The sequence below is a fragment of the Mizuhopecten yessoensis genome, unplaced genomic scaffold, assembly GCF_002113885.1.
Source record: "Mizuhopecten yessoensis strain PY_sf001 unplaced genomic scaffold, ASM211388v2 scaffold5979, whole genome shotgun sequence".
Classification (NCBI taxonomy): domain Eukaryota; kingdom Metazoa; phylum Mollusca; class Bivalvia; order Pectinida; family Pectinidae; genus Mizuhopecten; species Mizuhopecten yessoensis.
Genome location: NW_018406319.1, coordinates 391166 through 406645, shown reverse-complemented (window position 1 = coordinate 406645; position 15480 = coordinate 391166). Strand labels below are relative to the sequence as shown.

The 15480-nt window shown below is 33.6% G+C and overlaps 1 protein-coding gene across 1 annotated transcript in view; it reads right to left on the bottom strand.

Moving 5' to 3' along the window:
• The window catches only part of LOC110451389, a 190288-nt gene that overhangs the window by 50764 nt on the left and 124044 nt on the right, over nt 1-15480 (bottom strand). Inside the window, exons 36-49 of the mRNA XM_021499374.1 lie at nt 14358-14496; nt 13254-13447; nt 12751-12819; nt 12326-12439; nt 11525-11607; nt 11045-11255; nt 9811-9934; nt 9130-9251; nt 6609-6747; nt 4843-4964; nt 3351-3483; nt 2513-2634; nt 1233-1341; nt 498-607 (exon numbers count right to left, since the gene is read on the bottom strand). Of these exons, the coding sequence (XP_021355049.1) occupies nt 498-607; nt 1233-1341; nt 2513-2634; nt 3351-3483; nt 4843-4964; nt 6609-6747; nt 9130-9251; nt 9811-9934; nt 11045-11255; nt 11525-11607; nt 12326-12439; nt 12751-12819; nt 13254-13447; nt 14358-14496 (1791 nt within the window). The remainder of the gene's footprint in view (nt 1-497; nt 608-1232; nt 1342-2512; nt 2635-3350; nt 3484-4842; nt 4965-6608; nt 6748-9129; nt 9252-9810; nt 9935-11044; nt 11256-11524; nt 11608-12325; nt 12440-12750; nt 12820-13253; nt 13448-14357; nt 14497-15480) is intronic.

The following is a 15480-nucleotide window of genomic DNA, read 5'->3' as shown; positions in this document are numbered from 1 at the left end:
TCAATCATTACTACTGTTGTATCTGTGATAGTCGCAGTAAGATCATTACTTGATATGAAAATCAATGTAAAGAGTTTGTACTTCTTTCCTGAAGCCGTTTTGGAGAAGAGCTCGAAAATATGCCTATCATAGGCCACGTTGGCCATTTTAAATGATTACATCAGCAAAATAAAAATAAGATCATTTAATTCAAAATTACATTTGTAAATCGTTTGGACTCAATCGTTTAAGTGTTTAGAAGCTAGGAGTTGAAAATGTTCAATTGTAAACGGACGTCTTACATAGGACGGATAAAAGACAAATAAATACAGATAGTAACAATAGCTTATTTTTAAATCATGTGAACTGAAATTCAGCTGAATATATCCTTAATAATTGCGTAAAAATATTGTTAAAAGTTATAATTTCTTTCAAATAAAATAAAAAAATCTTTCGTACTGAAATAGTCATATTATTTGTTTCTTCTTTAGTATAATACTATAAGATTAGATACATACTTCTGGTATCACTTCCACACACAGCTTCTGTAAGGAATGCATCATAAGGTATCATGTTTTGACAGCCAGGCGGTGTTCTTCTGGAACAATTCTTAAACTGCTCTATGATCCTGCAACAAAATAACACATTTCAACTTCAGCATTGTGACCACTGACTATAAATATATAACTGACAGAATGGCTTCTTCTTCAGGTAATTTATCTATATCGCTATATCATTTTCTTATCATGGTAGCTCGTGATTTACCACTTTCTGCCATCTTTAATATATAAGCGACGCTAAATGATCCAACTTTGGAATTCTCAGGTTTGTTAAACAGGCCCGTTAGCAAAAGCAAGCTTTCTTCTTCACGAACAACTAACTAGCTTATTATGAAGCTTCAGTGATGAATTTAGGTCAATGAAATATTGATATTATGATATTTTATTAATATGATCCAAAATATCAAAGAAAAATTAATGCACTGACAATGGTAATTCATTTAGTATAGTATTTAAGACATCGGAAGTAAAATATTTGTTCTTGTTGCAATTACACCAAACAAGTTAAATTTTGTGTTTTGCTGAACCTTACATGTATCACATGATACCTAAGCTAACGTACCGTTCAAAACTGATTAAAGTATGAATGAAAACAAAACTTAAACTACATGTTTCTATGTTTAATCCCTTTAAAATATCCAAGTTGACTGGTAACAGATGACAGGACTAAGCAGCATCTTTTATGATATTTACCCACAGTATCTCTCCACTAGAAAGTGGCCGCCAGTTTCGTTTCCTTCTAATAACTCCAGAGGTGTGAGCGGAGTTAAGCATTCCACCATTGCAGGCAAATTACAAGTTGCTGTATTAAAAAAGAATCAAATGTATTTATGTTACCATTCAGTGAATCGGGGAACAAAATGTCCTTCTTAAATAAAAATCTTATTTGTTTGGTACAGTATGGTGCAGTATAATGTCTTTATCAATTAAAACAAAGTGTATTAGATGCTATCACAAATGTGTCTTACATGCATCTGTCAAATATTGAAGAGAATCTACAAGATATATTTAAACATGTAAAGGACATGTTAAGGACATGCAGAGGACTTGTAGAGGACATGTTAAGGACATGTATAGAACATGTTAAGGACATGTAGAGGACTTGTAGAGGACATGTTAAGGACATGTATAGAACATGTTAAGGACATGTTAAGGACATGTAGAGGACATGTGGAGGACATGTTGAGGACATGTAGAGGACATGTTAAGGACATGTTAAGGACATGTAGAGGACATGTTAAGGACAATCTTATTTCATGAGTATGGCAGAATTCCATGTTTTCAAAGATCGAACCTCGAGTGAAAATATCTGTATATTCTGTTCAATAGGAGCAGCGAATTAATTTTGGAATTTTATTGGAATGCTATTATTTTTCCCTTTATAACCATATCAATTATGTCATTTTGAATGGGCTACACCAGACAGTTATGTCAATTCCTGCCATAACCTGATAAGATTCGGTTTAAAGTGCCAATTATTGTTATATAATAGTATTTGATGTTCATTTCAGGAAAACCCCCGTTTTTTAAAGTTATTCGATTGTGTATGGTACAATGTATTAAAGACCACAATTGAAAATGTGATACAGCGGAACTCGATTTTTGGGGTAGAGTGACGGAACGAAATGAAGAACGAACAGAGATGAATTTCATAACAGAGGAGACATTTTATCCTGATTCGGCGTCGATCAAATGGATTTAGAAAGTGTGAAATGTAAGTACTACGTTTGTGTAATATATCTCTGTTCAGGAATATTTCGAACTTATTTTATACCCAAGGTTTATGTTTGTTCTGGTAGGGTATACTGTTAAGCAAAATGTGTTGCCGGACGGGCAACGGTCTCAGTCATTGCATAAGTTCATGAGCACTTTATGTCATTGTTTACAATGTAAGCTTTAGTAGAGCTGTGGTGTATGTTTGTATTGTTATTTGCCTACCTGGACACTCGTACTACATTTACAAAAATACTTACTTATCACTTGACAAACTGATTGTAGTTGCTGTCTGGCGACCTCTATCTGCGAGAACATGGGGTCAGCGGAACAGGCTGGAGGTAGGTTATCAACACATGAAGTCACGTTAGGGAAGATAGTACTGCGAAATCAGGAAAAAACATAATTGTAGAGCACAGGCATTGTTTAAGTTCAATTCTTCATCATGATGTCAAGCAAAGAATTGAAGAAAATCTAACATGTATTGACTGTGTTGAGCACATTTAACTAAATTGACAGTAGCTGGGTATATAATTGTGAATGGTTGATTGCTGGCTATGCTATTATTTCAATTCATATTGGCTGTCGTCTGTGTCGTAATTTTACAGTGACACATCACACGAGGTTGACCACTGGTGTTGAATAATTTCATATTATTTTACAATTAAAACATTTCAATGACACATCACAAAATGTCTATAACTGCTGCAATAGCCATTAACCACTTATTTATAATAACAATAAACTGATGAGAACAAAACGGTGACCTCTAGTAAAGCAACTCTTTACAAAATTTTCTAATGACAATATCTCACGACAGTTGTCACTGTGGATACGTCAACTTCATATTATTTTCTAATGCCATTGCACGGACATGTCTCACGACGGTTATGACTGTGGTTAGGACCACTTCATCCATAGGAAAAGAAACGAAATATAATAATTGCAACTAATCATAGTACATATTTAGATTACCTTACTCAAACATTGCAAATGCACCAATAAATGATGTTATATTAATTATTAATTTAAGTTTAACATAATTTATGTTTTAAAATTATCATATGTTATTATTACTGTTCAGATCGACTGGCTAACCTGCAAATGCGAATTAATTCCTCTTGATTATCCGCGACATTGCCTATTTCGGACAGAGGCGCTATGCACTGCAGCGCTTCCTTGATATTACACGGTGTGTCGCCATTGCCCTCACCAGTGTTGCCAGTATTACCTGGAAAATGAATACTAAAATATGAATATCTATAAACACCAATCCTACAATAACCTAATCCTTACATTTTAACATGTAAATTTGTGAAATGGGAAAACAGTCGAATTGTAACTTGAAATACCAACAGACTTTATCTTTGTAATTTGAACAAATAAAGAGCTTGGTCAACAAATCGACATTATCTGTTCTTACTCCAGTAAACAATGATGTATATTGGGTACAATTCGGGGCATTATTTGTCTATTCCATATTGTATAGCATCTGTGTTGTTACGAAACATGTCTTTCATCGATTGTCTTCTATTCTCATATGAAAATTTTGTAGTATGGAAAAATTTAAATGAGCGGAAAAAAATAACCTTTTATCCAATATTTAAGTTTTAACACTGTATTACATACCCTTCCAAACATGGTTTGCCTCTATGAACAGCAAATGTTAACAATGTATCCAGACAGTGAATCGATAAAAACCTAACCCTTGCTTTCAACGTTCATATGAACCGCTGTCACTTTTGTTAAATATTAATATTTATTGGAAATACATTTCTTTGAAATTTGAACCGCCTTGTCGATATCGACAAGAATACGATTAGTAAATACCAGGGTGTGTTATATGAAAAAAGCTTGCGTTGTGGTCAATCGAAGCTGGATGCCGCATAGTTATATCGATCCAAACAAAACTTACCGCACGTAGATTCCGTACAGGGATACAGGCATCCATCTTCGATTCTTATCAATTCATACCCCAACATCTTATTTGTCCTTAGAACTTTCTGGTTAAAACTCATTTTTAGCGGATTTTGCACCGAAGGAGTCATTTAACTCGCAGAATGTTGTAAAATATTTCATGTTTCAAAACGGTGAAATTTACATTATTAGTGTTCGCCTTAACTGTCATATTCTGCATCAACTGGAAATGGTCGATGACATTGCCAATACATTTTTCGATTAAAGAAAACATTCTGCATATAACCTTTTTGATTGAGATAACGTTTTGAAATGATTGAAGTTTCAGCTTATAAAAGATGGACGATTATCAGACCTTTCATGGGCCTATTGCTTTCTGGGTTTTCTTTTTGTTCATTTGGTGCAGTAGTATTTACATACAGACAGCTAGTGCAAACTCTTGATGAAAATGAAGCTAACAAAGGAAGAACTGTCCTTTCATTCATTTGGAAACATCAACACGTAGTATATTATTTAAAAGACTATGAAATCCTGTTCCAATGCAATATGTAAAATATATTTCTTTACACACACACACAGGCAGTTTACCATTCAGGTTTCCACTGTTAACAATGACACAACCAATGCACCGGTACATACGTATATAAATTTAGTCACTTATAACTGTACTTACCAATCATTTGACAGGCTGGCTCGAGTTGCTGCATTACAATCTGCATTTGTGTAAACATAGGATTACTTGTACAGGAAGTGGGTAGGTTATCAACACACGAAACAAATTTCGGGAAAACGGTTCTACAAAACAAGAAAAAAGGAAGCCCTGTATGATAACAGCATCGTTATTACTCCGTTATCAGTTTTGAAATATATTATCCTGCTAACAAATGTCATGTTTCCTATTGTCTAAACAGTTTGAGAGAAAATGCTCCTTTGTCCTGTGTTCCTCTGCTAAGTATACCTTCGATGTATTACAATTGTTAAAATAAAGGTTTACCGTTTCTTTATAAAATATTCCATTTTTCCGTATGTTTATTTATGATGCTGATTACAGTCCGGTCAACAATTGTTCTTTCAGTGTTTCCTTGCCAATTCACTTAATGTCACTTTCCTTGTTAATTCGTCAACACTGATATTATTTTACCTGAATCAAACATTAAATCATTGTATACAAATTAATAATAGGGCGGTCAGGCGACGTAGTGAATAGCGCACTCTCCTTTCTCGAAGATTCTCGGGCTTTCGTTCCTCGATCGGACGTGAAAATGCGTTTGGTCACATTATGACAATTTACGGACTTTTATCCAGGCAAACAGGAGTAATTTATATCAATTGAAAAAATATTATCATATTATTTTGTATTATGAATACATTAAATTAATATAAATAAATCTTACCAATAGCAGAGAATAAAGGATTAGTTTCTGATAAAAAAAGAGGATGTCTCCTGATAATGACGTCATTATTTCTTTTCTTTTGTTTAAGGAAGTTTATTCCTGATATCGACTTCTCATTTCCTTCTGATAAATGAAGCTCGTTTTCTTTCATTTTCCTCTTTTTCTTCTTATATTCAAAGAAAAATGTTTAGTGCCTTCATTTCCTTCTGGTAGAGAAAGGTATTCCAGGACAATGCATGCATGCGTGTTCATTGTGTATGCGTTATTCATTATGGATTATCGAACCTTCCCTATTTCTCTTTTTATGGAACATTTTTGGCATTCAATATATGAACATTAAAATTACATAAAACATTGTATGGACTTATTTAATGTAAAGAGTCCAATATCATTATATCAAAAAAAACACAATATGATTTAGACAAGTATCAGGTACAATGGAGTAATCTTGTCTGAAGCATAACATCTCTTGGTTTAAACTGTATTTATTCAAGTAATGAAATACATGGCATGAATAATACAAGTCACATTAGCAAACATGATGAGGAAACAAGAACTGTGTACGTATATAAAGTAATCTCATCTTTCGAACAAACTTGAGGGCTTATAGATTACCAACAATTGATAATACTACAGGTACAATTAAAAACATGCAGAAAAGAAAAATATGTGGTAAGACATGTTACAAAAGAAAAAATGATAGTCTATGGAATGGTAGGTAATTGTATCATTATGACATCATTTGTGAGGTTTTAACAGTTTCGTTTTATCAACAGTTAATACTTATAATGCTTAACCAAAACGTTTAGACTGGACCACGAAGTTTTGAACTCTGTCGAGTATTTCTTTATTTTGAGCTGTTGAGAGGTTAGAGTCTCCATATAGCAATACATTAGTAGAGAGTTGGAACGTAATGCGATCAAGGCATTACTTGTGACAATGTTAAGGAAATGATCGTTTGTTTCGAAGGCAGCAAGGCAAGAACAGATAGGACTCTCGAAAAAAAAATCCCGGAAGAGATAATAATTCAAAGAACATCTCTTACCTACAAATTCGAATGGCCTCATCTAAATTCTCTCCCATATTACCGATGTTGGTGACAGGCTCTATGCAACTCAGTATTGCCTGGGTAGCACATGGTTGTCCTCCAGTTTCTTCATCTGTGTCGTTGCCTGTGTTCCCACCTCAAATAACAAAATTAATTAAAATTCATACTGACAATGTTTTCCTTCGATTAAGTAAGAATCATTGAACATTTAAGTAATTATTTCTTTTCTTTCAAAAACATGTAAATTTTCGTCTGGCAAACATGTTTGTTCAAAAATTATCTCATAAATTACGACACAAAATAGAAAGCAAATGTGTTGACATCATAATTTCGAACATTAATCTCAAACATGACTTACTTCATGTTTTATGTACACCTGACATAACAATATTAACCATAATTCAAAGTTCTTGTTGATACTTGCAAGTAAGTAAGTGGATTGGAAGAATTTAATCTTTAACTTCATTGATGCTTTCCTTTGGAAAATTTCAAGTTCGGGAAATGTGGTAAACTGGGGACAGCCATATACCCTTCATAAATACTTATTTTAAATCATAGTCAACGATTGGTATACAATATCATCGATACTAATAGAGATGATATAGCATCCTTAAAAAGCAATGCTTTGCTCAAATCCTGTTCAGTTTATGTCCTTATAAAAATTGCTTTTGTCGTAATATTCCTTAAACAAAAGGAAAATATGTCTATGAGGTTCAGATTTTGAAAATAAATTGTTGTTATTTACACTATTTACAAGCAAATAAAAAGATAATTATCTCAAGATTTCTCTTCCAATAATTCTTTCCCATAGAAACAGTTAAGGAATTTCCTTCAGTGGTGTTTCAGAAACTGGGGTCTATGTACACTGTCTTTGCTATGATCGTTCAAAGATATCAGATAAGCAGCTGAAATACAGCGATCTGTAACAAACATGGTAACAATATTGTCATCGGTAACATTCAGGGTAAGCATATTACCATCGGTAAAATTCAGGCTAACAATATTACCATCGGATACATAAATGGTTATAATATATTCCTATCGGTAACATTCAGGGTAACAATATTACAATCGGTTAAATTAATGATTACAATATATTACTATCGGTAACATTCAGGGTAACAATATTACCATCGGTAAAATTCAGGGTAACAATATTACCATCGGATACATAAATGGTTATAATATATTCCTATCAGTAACATTCAGGGTAACAATATTACAATCGGTTACATTAATGGTTACAATATATTACCATCGGGAACATTCAAGGTAACAATATTACCAACGGTAACATCCAGGGTAACAATATAACCATCGGTAAAATTCAGGGTCACAATATTACCATCGGTAGCATTAAAGGTTATAATTTATTCCTATCGGTAACATTCAAGGTAACAACATTGCCATCGGTAACATTCAGTGTAACAATATTACCATCGGTAGCATTAAGGGTAACAATATTACAATCGGTTACATTAAGGGTAACAATATTACCATCGGTTACATTAAGGGTAACAATATTACCATTGGTTACATTAATGATAACAGTAATACCATCGGTTACATTCAGGGTAACAATATTACCATCGGTTACATTAAGGGTAACAATGTTACCGTCGGTAGCATTCAGGGTAACAATATTACCATCGGTTACATTTAGGGTAACAATATTACCATCTGTAGCATTCAGGGTAACAACTTTACCATCGGTTACATTAAGGGTAACAATATATTACTATCGGTAACATTAAGGGTAACAATGTTACCGTCGGTAGCATTCAGGGTAACAATATTACCATCGGTTACATTAAGGGTAACAATATTACCATCGGTTACATTAATGGTTACAATATATTACTATCGGTAACATTCAGGGTAACAACAATACCATCGGTAACATTCAGGGTAACAATATCACCATCGGTAACATTAATGGTTACAATATATTACTATCGGTAACATTAATGGTTACAATATATTACTATAGGTAACTTTCAGGGTAACAACAATACTATCGGTAACATTCAGGATAACAAAATTACCATCGGTAACATTCAGTGTGGTAAAACAATCCTTAAACACATTCACAATGACAACATCACAAATACGTTTTCTCAGTTACAAAACTACTTTCTCTCAATTGAACGGTAATACTTTTAAAATTACTCCCATCCATAGTCAGAATACTACAATTAATCACATTAAAAAGCAACTTTCATTCACAATCACGAATGACTGTCAATTACTGTATTTGTTTATTTAGAATTATGTGAATGTTATGTCATGAAAATTATTAAGGGTTTTCATTAATCTGTTGCAGAGGCTTTTGATAAGAGTCTAACTTCTTTATCTGTAACTTTGAATGTTTCACTAATTATTGTATAATTTACTATTTATTCAAAAATGAAGGTTTCTGCTATAAACAAAACAATTGTTTTCCGCCAGATATAATGCAACAATTGAATTGGACAGAAAGCTTGAGGCATATGATAATATTATTTTAATGTGTACTTACCAATCATTTGACAGATTGTTTCAAGTTGCTGTTTGGCCATCTCTATTTGTGTGTACATAGACTCAGCAATACATGAAGTTGGTAGATTATTGATACAGGAGATAAGGTCTGGGTAGATGGTACTACGAGATAAGAAACACAATGTCAGCAATTCTATGTTACAGCGTACAGTTTGATTATGGTTATTTTCTTTTAAATCGAGGTAAGGTGTGTTTTTTTCTAACGCAAATGAATCCTTGTCAGCAGTTTTGCTTAATTCGCACTAATTTGAGTAGTGTTCCATATTGACATATCACAGTGTTGCGAAACTATTCCTTTGGAATAATACTGATAATTATTAATGTTAACATTAGCGTATTAAATCAGAGAAAACTAACTGTGAGGTTTCTTTCAAAGTTGCAGATTTAATGCATAAGTAAGGGCTTTTGAAGCACGACATTGTGTTTTTCCCCAACAAAAATAAAAGTTACTGACAATGATATAAACAATAAATAAATTAATAAATCATGTACTGACAGGGTTCTTGTAGTAAGTAGTTTTGAACGGTTGATTTCGTTAGTTAATCACATTTAACCTCATTCGGGAAAATGATTCACTTCACAAAACGAACTTCATATTTCCCCCTCGCTTTGCAACTAGTGTATTGTGTTAAGACATTGTGTTAAACTATACATTTCTTACTTGCAAATTCGCCTGGCGTCATCTAGATCTCCGCCAATATTTCCAAAATCGGTGACGGGCTCTACACAGTTCAACACTGCCTGGATATCACACATTTTTCCTGTAGTGTTCTCAGTGATCTCCCCTGGAACATCAATTATGATAAGTTCGTACCGACAAGAACTATTCGTATTTGATAGAATGATTGAAAATGCCATTAGCTTGTTGTTTGTTTTCTCGAATCGAAATATTTAAAAAACTAAAACAATGACAAGCTTGTCTTTTCGATATAGGATTCAAACGACATTTGTGGAATGCAAGTTAATAATATCAGTTTTTTTAATTTTAATTTATTTTTGTTTGTTTAAGGAAATCAATAGGATCATTATCACGTCTAAGATTTTGCTAGTTATTGAATGTTATGATAAAATACGCATTGAATACAACAGAAAAAATGTTCATAATAATCCTCGGATGCTAGCTTATTACTGTCAAAATATAATACCATTGTCTACCATTTACTTGATACTGGTGTAATTGTATGCAGCCCAGAAAACTATCATAACAATTGTTCTTTCCTTTTTAGCCAAGTATATCAGTTTCGTCAATCATTGAGATTTTGGAGAATTGATTTGGATTTGTATCCGACTTTATATTTATCCTAAGAATGTCATATATAATACTCAAAAATATTAAACATTTAACGTATAAATAAGCAAAATAAAAATAAAAAACTTTCACTTAAAATAGTAAAAAACAAGGTTTTCCCTTTTTCCTTCTGTATTGATATGCATCAAGAACTAAAACTTCGCTCTTGCCCTTATTGCCTTCATTACAGAGATTAAAGGCCAGATCAGATCAATTAAATCGTCATACGAAGCATCTAAATTACATATTTGATTAAGTTGTTTATAGTTTTTACTTGCTGATGTGGCACTTGCCTAGCCGTCAAAACAACAATTATATTTAAAGACAGAAGACGTCTCATTTCAGTGCAGACATACTTGAACAGTTCTATATATTTATTAAAAAGGATGGATAATTCTTTTGCACTGCAAAAGAAAAGCTAACGGACTTCTATATTGTCTGAATTTTTTCAGTTTTTTTCTTTTTTGTTGTTGTTTACAAACTAGAAAGGAAGTTTAAATCTTTCTGATTTAATGACAATGGTTTGTTTCTGTTCAATTACGTTATAATAACAAAGCATTCAGGGTAAATATTTGAGTATCTGTTTGATCTAGTAGCTTTAACATACCTGTAACAATCAAATTGTGTGACGCTATCCTTTCTCTTTCTGTTTTACACACGTATTCCCCTGAACTTTGTTCTGTTGCATTTTCCAGACGTAAAATATTGAGGCGTTCGTTAATCTTGGTAACAAAGAATTCCCCCGTAGTAATGATGAATGTGTCCACAGCAATTAGCTTCATATCCGAGCTGTTAACTGCTCTATAATGCCATGATACCTAAAATGCAAAAGAATATGGGTTTCATTTTGAATACTAAAGAATGCATTACATATGTGTATCGCGCCATGATGAACGTTTTAGAAACGAAATAACTTACAAGTATAACATATATAGCATAGCATGAAATAGTTGTATTAAATATTTGATAAAAAAAATCAGCAAACATGACAATAAATTTGTTCATCATTACAAAACCCTATCAATAATTGACACAGAAGCACTGTTCTCGGGTTAGTGACCATGACGTTCATTCCTGGTTCGCTTACCACTATGTTTTGAAGGGAGTAGTTTGATGCACAGGTGAAGTCTACAGATGATCCAGTTGGTACAGTCATGTTCTGATAATTATCTACAACATCAATAGTCCATTCATCATCAAAATCATATGTATAACTTATTTCCTTGGATACCTGCATTTCTATGTTATATTCTTGAATCCGTTTCAGGAGAAGGGTGATGCATTGTGTACCATGAAAACGATAAATGTACCTTAAAGACAGGAATCGGAGAGCGTAAAATGGCTTACATAGAGCATACCGCTAATTATGTGATATTGAAAGCTTGATAAATGTCTTATGTAAAAGTGTAAATTCAAGCTTTTTAAGTACAATGATTGCCTTCCTTGTGTGATAATAAAAAATGTAATTGAGGGTGCTTTGATTACCTCAAAATAAACACAATATTGAGAATCCACTGACAATAAGTACCGGTTACCGTACATGTTTTTAGAACTACATGATCATAAATAAAAAAAGACATTTGTGCGGCAAACAAAAACTAATCAAAGCAGTGAGGGAGTACCTATAACCCTCTTACGCCATACATGGTTTTGTTCATGTTTGAAGCGTGCTTATTTCATTATGTAAGCACATTGAATGTTTGACTTAATAAATAAATATTTTAAGGCAGTAATATTGTTGAAAGAGTCAGCAATTCAGAAATAATGAGTAAAGAAGTCGTGGATTGGCTATAAAGCTTTCATCTTTTGAGTTATAGGCTTGAATACATTGGCAAGAGAGAAACAAACCCTTTTCCATAATCACATTATACGGGAAAACATAACTCACTGCATGGAACCTCATCCGACCCATCTCTGCAGTCTTTCTGCCCATCACATAGCACTGCCATGGGAACACACTGGTCATTAGATACACATGGATAGTCCGTCTCTTGAGCGCAAGCTGCAAATACAAAACAATCACAAACCAGTGTTAACAAGCAGGTTAATAGAAAGAACGCTCCCGTTTTTGACGTTTTTTAATAATGATTACATTTCCTTTTATATTGAAGTGATGTTGCTATATTATATTAAAATATTAACAAAATATGTCAATATACTAGTGATTGCATATTGTCACTTAGATTTAGTAAAAGTAAAAATTAAATAAAAAATAAAGCCCACTATGTAAGTATATACACTATTGCATTATATGAGGTATATCCGGAATTTTTCATAGTTAACCTTAATTTCGTATGAATAAGAATATCGTACATTCTGGCTCTGGTGTCCCTTCTGGCTCCGGCGTCCATTCTGGCTCTTGTGTCGGTGTCATCTCTGGCTCTGGTGTATGGAAGTATGAATATTTAGCCGAGTTATCGGTATTAATTGACACAGTATACAGATACGCCATTATGTTCACATATTTTTTCAATAAACTCAAACCAAACATGCTTTTATTACTGTTAGGGTTTTACACCTCTATAAGGATAACCTTTCAATTTTCTACTTATAAGGCAGGCATTTAACTTTTCGAAAACATGCACGTTATATACGACTTTTAAAAAATGTCATGGTCGTCATCTTGATCTCAAGGATATGTTATATATGTTATACTCCACAGAGACCAAAATGGCTCTAAATCCAAGTATGTGTGCTATGTAAATCAACACTAAGATTTCTGTGCATGAGTGTATCACATAGTCGGTACTCATTTGGGGAACGTAATAACTGTAATGAGTAAAGCACATTAAGGACTGTATGTATGTTCACATTACCTGGCGACGCAGTAGTAGAAACGGGTGGTAAACACACCACACCAGCATCTTCCATATGGCCACAATTCTCTTGTCCCCATCCATTAGACACACAATCCGCCAGTCTAGATTCGTCGCCGTCGCAGCTAACGTCATCCAGCCAGGTTGGTTCTGACCCAGCACCAAATGCAGCTTCTCTTCTAAAGCTGCCTCCCCTTATATATAATATAAACAAAATGACATTTACGTGATTCGACTAATCTGCTTTCACATCACCAAAAAGATTTGAAAAATATCAAAACAATTCAGAGAAACTAATACAAATCATATTTGCTTGATTAGATATGGCCTCCAAGGAAAAAAGAATGAATTAGGAATTGATATGAAATTTGCTGACTGGTCATATTTCGTCTGTAGGTATTTCAATAATTTGTTCTTCCCGATATAGAAGTTCGTTTTGACTCAAGTGATATTTCTTCGGAATAGAATATAGGCGGTCAGATCATCAATTACTTTAAGCATGAATCAGGGTCTTGCACGGGTTTGGCATTTTAGAGCAAAAATATAGCATATAGTATGTGGGTTTCTATGCTGAACAAAACAAAATTATGATGTTATTGTAAAATAAATTTGAAGTCCAGGTATTATCAATAATTCTGCATTGATCAGTAGCAAAATAAGTTATGAAGGTAATCGTTTTCAAACTAAACAAATATACCATGCCATGTATATGTATGTATTAATATAAAGGGGGGTCTGTGCTGGGATTGGTAAATACACTTCATCTATATGTCATAGGGTCAACAAAGGCAACGATTTATGTTGCATGCTTTATCTAATCTAAACGCTTCTAATTTGCCTGTATCCCAGGAGTCTACATTGCCTATAACATAGCTGTTACCTTACCTGTATCCAAGCTATCTACGTCTTAATCTACCTATATACCTGTATTCGAGCTATCTACAAGGTCAGTTACCTCTATCCCAACTGTCTACATCTAAACTGTTTATCAACTGTCTCATTATTACCTTACTTGTATTCCAGCGGTCTACATGTTATATTACCCGTATTCCAGCTATCTACATCTTTCCTTCCTGTATCAGAGCTATCTACATGAAAGCTTACCTGTATCCTAGCTGTCTACAAACAACTCTGGCATCGTCGTCTCCCCAACCGTCGTCACAGACCGTACCCCAGACTCCGTCATGGTAAATTTCGATACGGCCCTCGTACTCATTCCCTCCATTCACTAATCGCACGGATCCTAAGTGTAAGAATCATTTGGTTACATACCAATTAATGATTTCTATTAAATATGCTTCAGCCAACATAACATATGGCTGTGTCAAATCTCTAATAATGTTTTTCATGTACTGGTAGTTTTTGCAGATTGTATTATATTACTTACGCGAATTTGAAAACAAATACTATGCCATAAACTGTTTTTTATGTATCTTTTTAATCTATTCATTAAGTTATTATATTTAGGATGACATTGAAACCAACCTGTTGCTTATGTTTCAAGCCTGGTTCAATATCTATCAGCGATACAAGAAAAATGATGAAACTGGTAGTGAATTTGTTATATCTGCAAGTAATGCTTAAGTTTCTGGCACGTAGGAAACAAGATTCAGTTGATAATAAGACATGCCAAATGCTGGTCCTGCGCTAAAAGCAACCCTCTTTTATACAAAATTGAGTCCCAGTTGCCCAATGAACCTCTACACAAAATTTGGCTTAAATGTCTACAAATAAACTGAAAGAAAATACATTAAGCATTTATTACTATATTCTACATACTTAACCCTTCCCATTTGCTGCCAGGGGGACTACCGTCTCTGTTAAAAGAATTGAGTTCGTCTGCCAAATGACCTCTTGACTAAATGGTTTGAATAACTCCAATCATAATGAAGGAGAGAAGTATTTTAAAGATTAACCTCAATTTACCCTATTTGCCCCTCTAGCCATACTATTTGTTTAAACAAAATTGAGTTCTATTTGTCAAAAGATGCTCTCGACTAATTTTGGCTAAAATCCCTCCAAAGATACATAAGAAGAAGGACTGTCGAAGATTTACTTCCTATTGGACCTCGCTCCATACACCTACAAAGGGCCACACCCTCCGACTATATAAATTTGACTTCCCTTTACCCAAGGATGTTTCAGGCCAAATGTGATTAAAATACTAATTGTACAGAAGTCAAATGTCGGTGAAGTCAGGTTCCAAAGCACGTTTGTAAATGTAAGG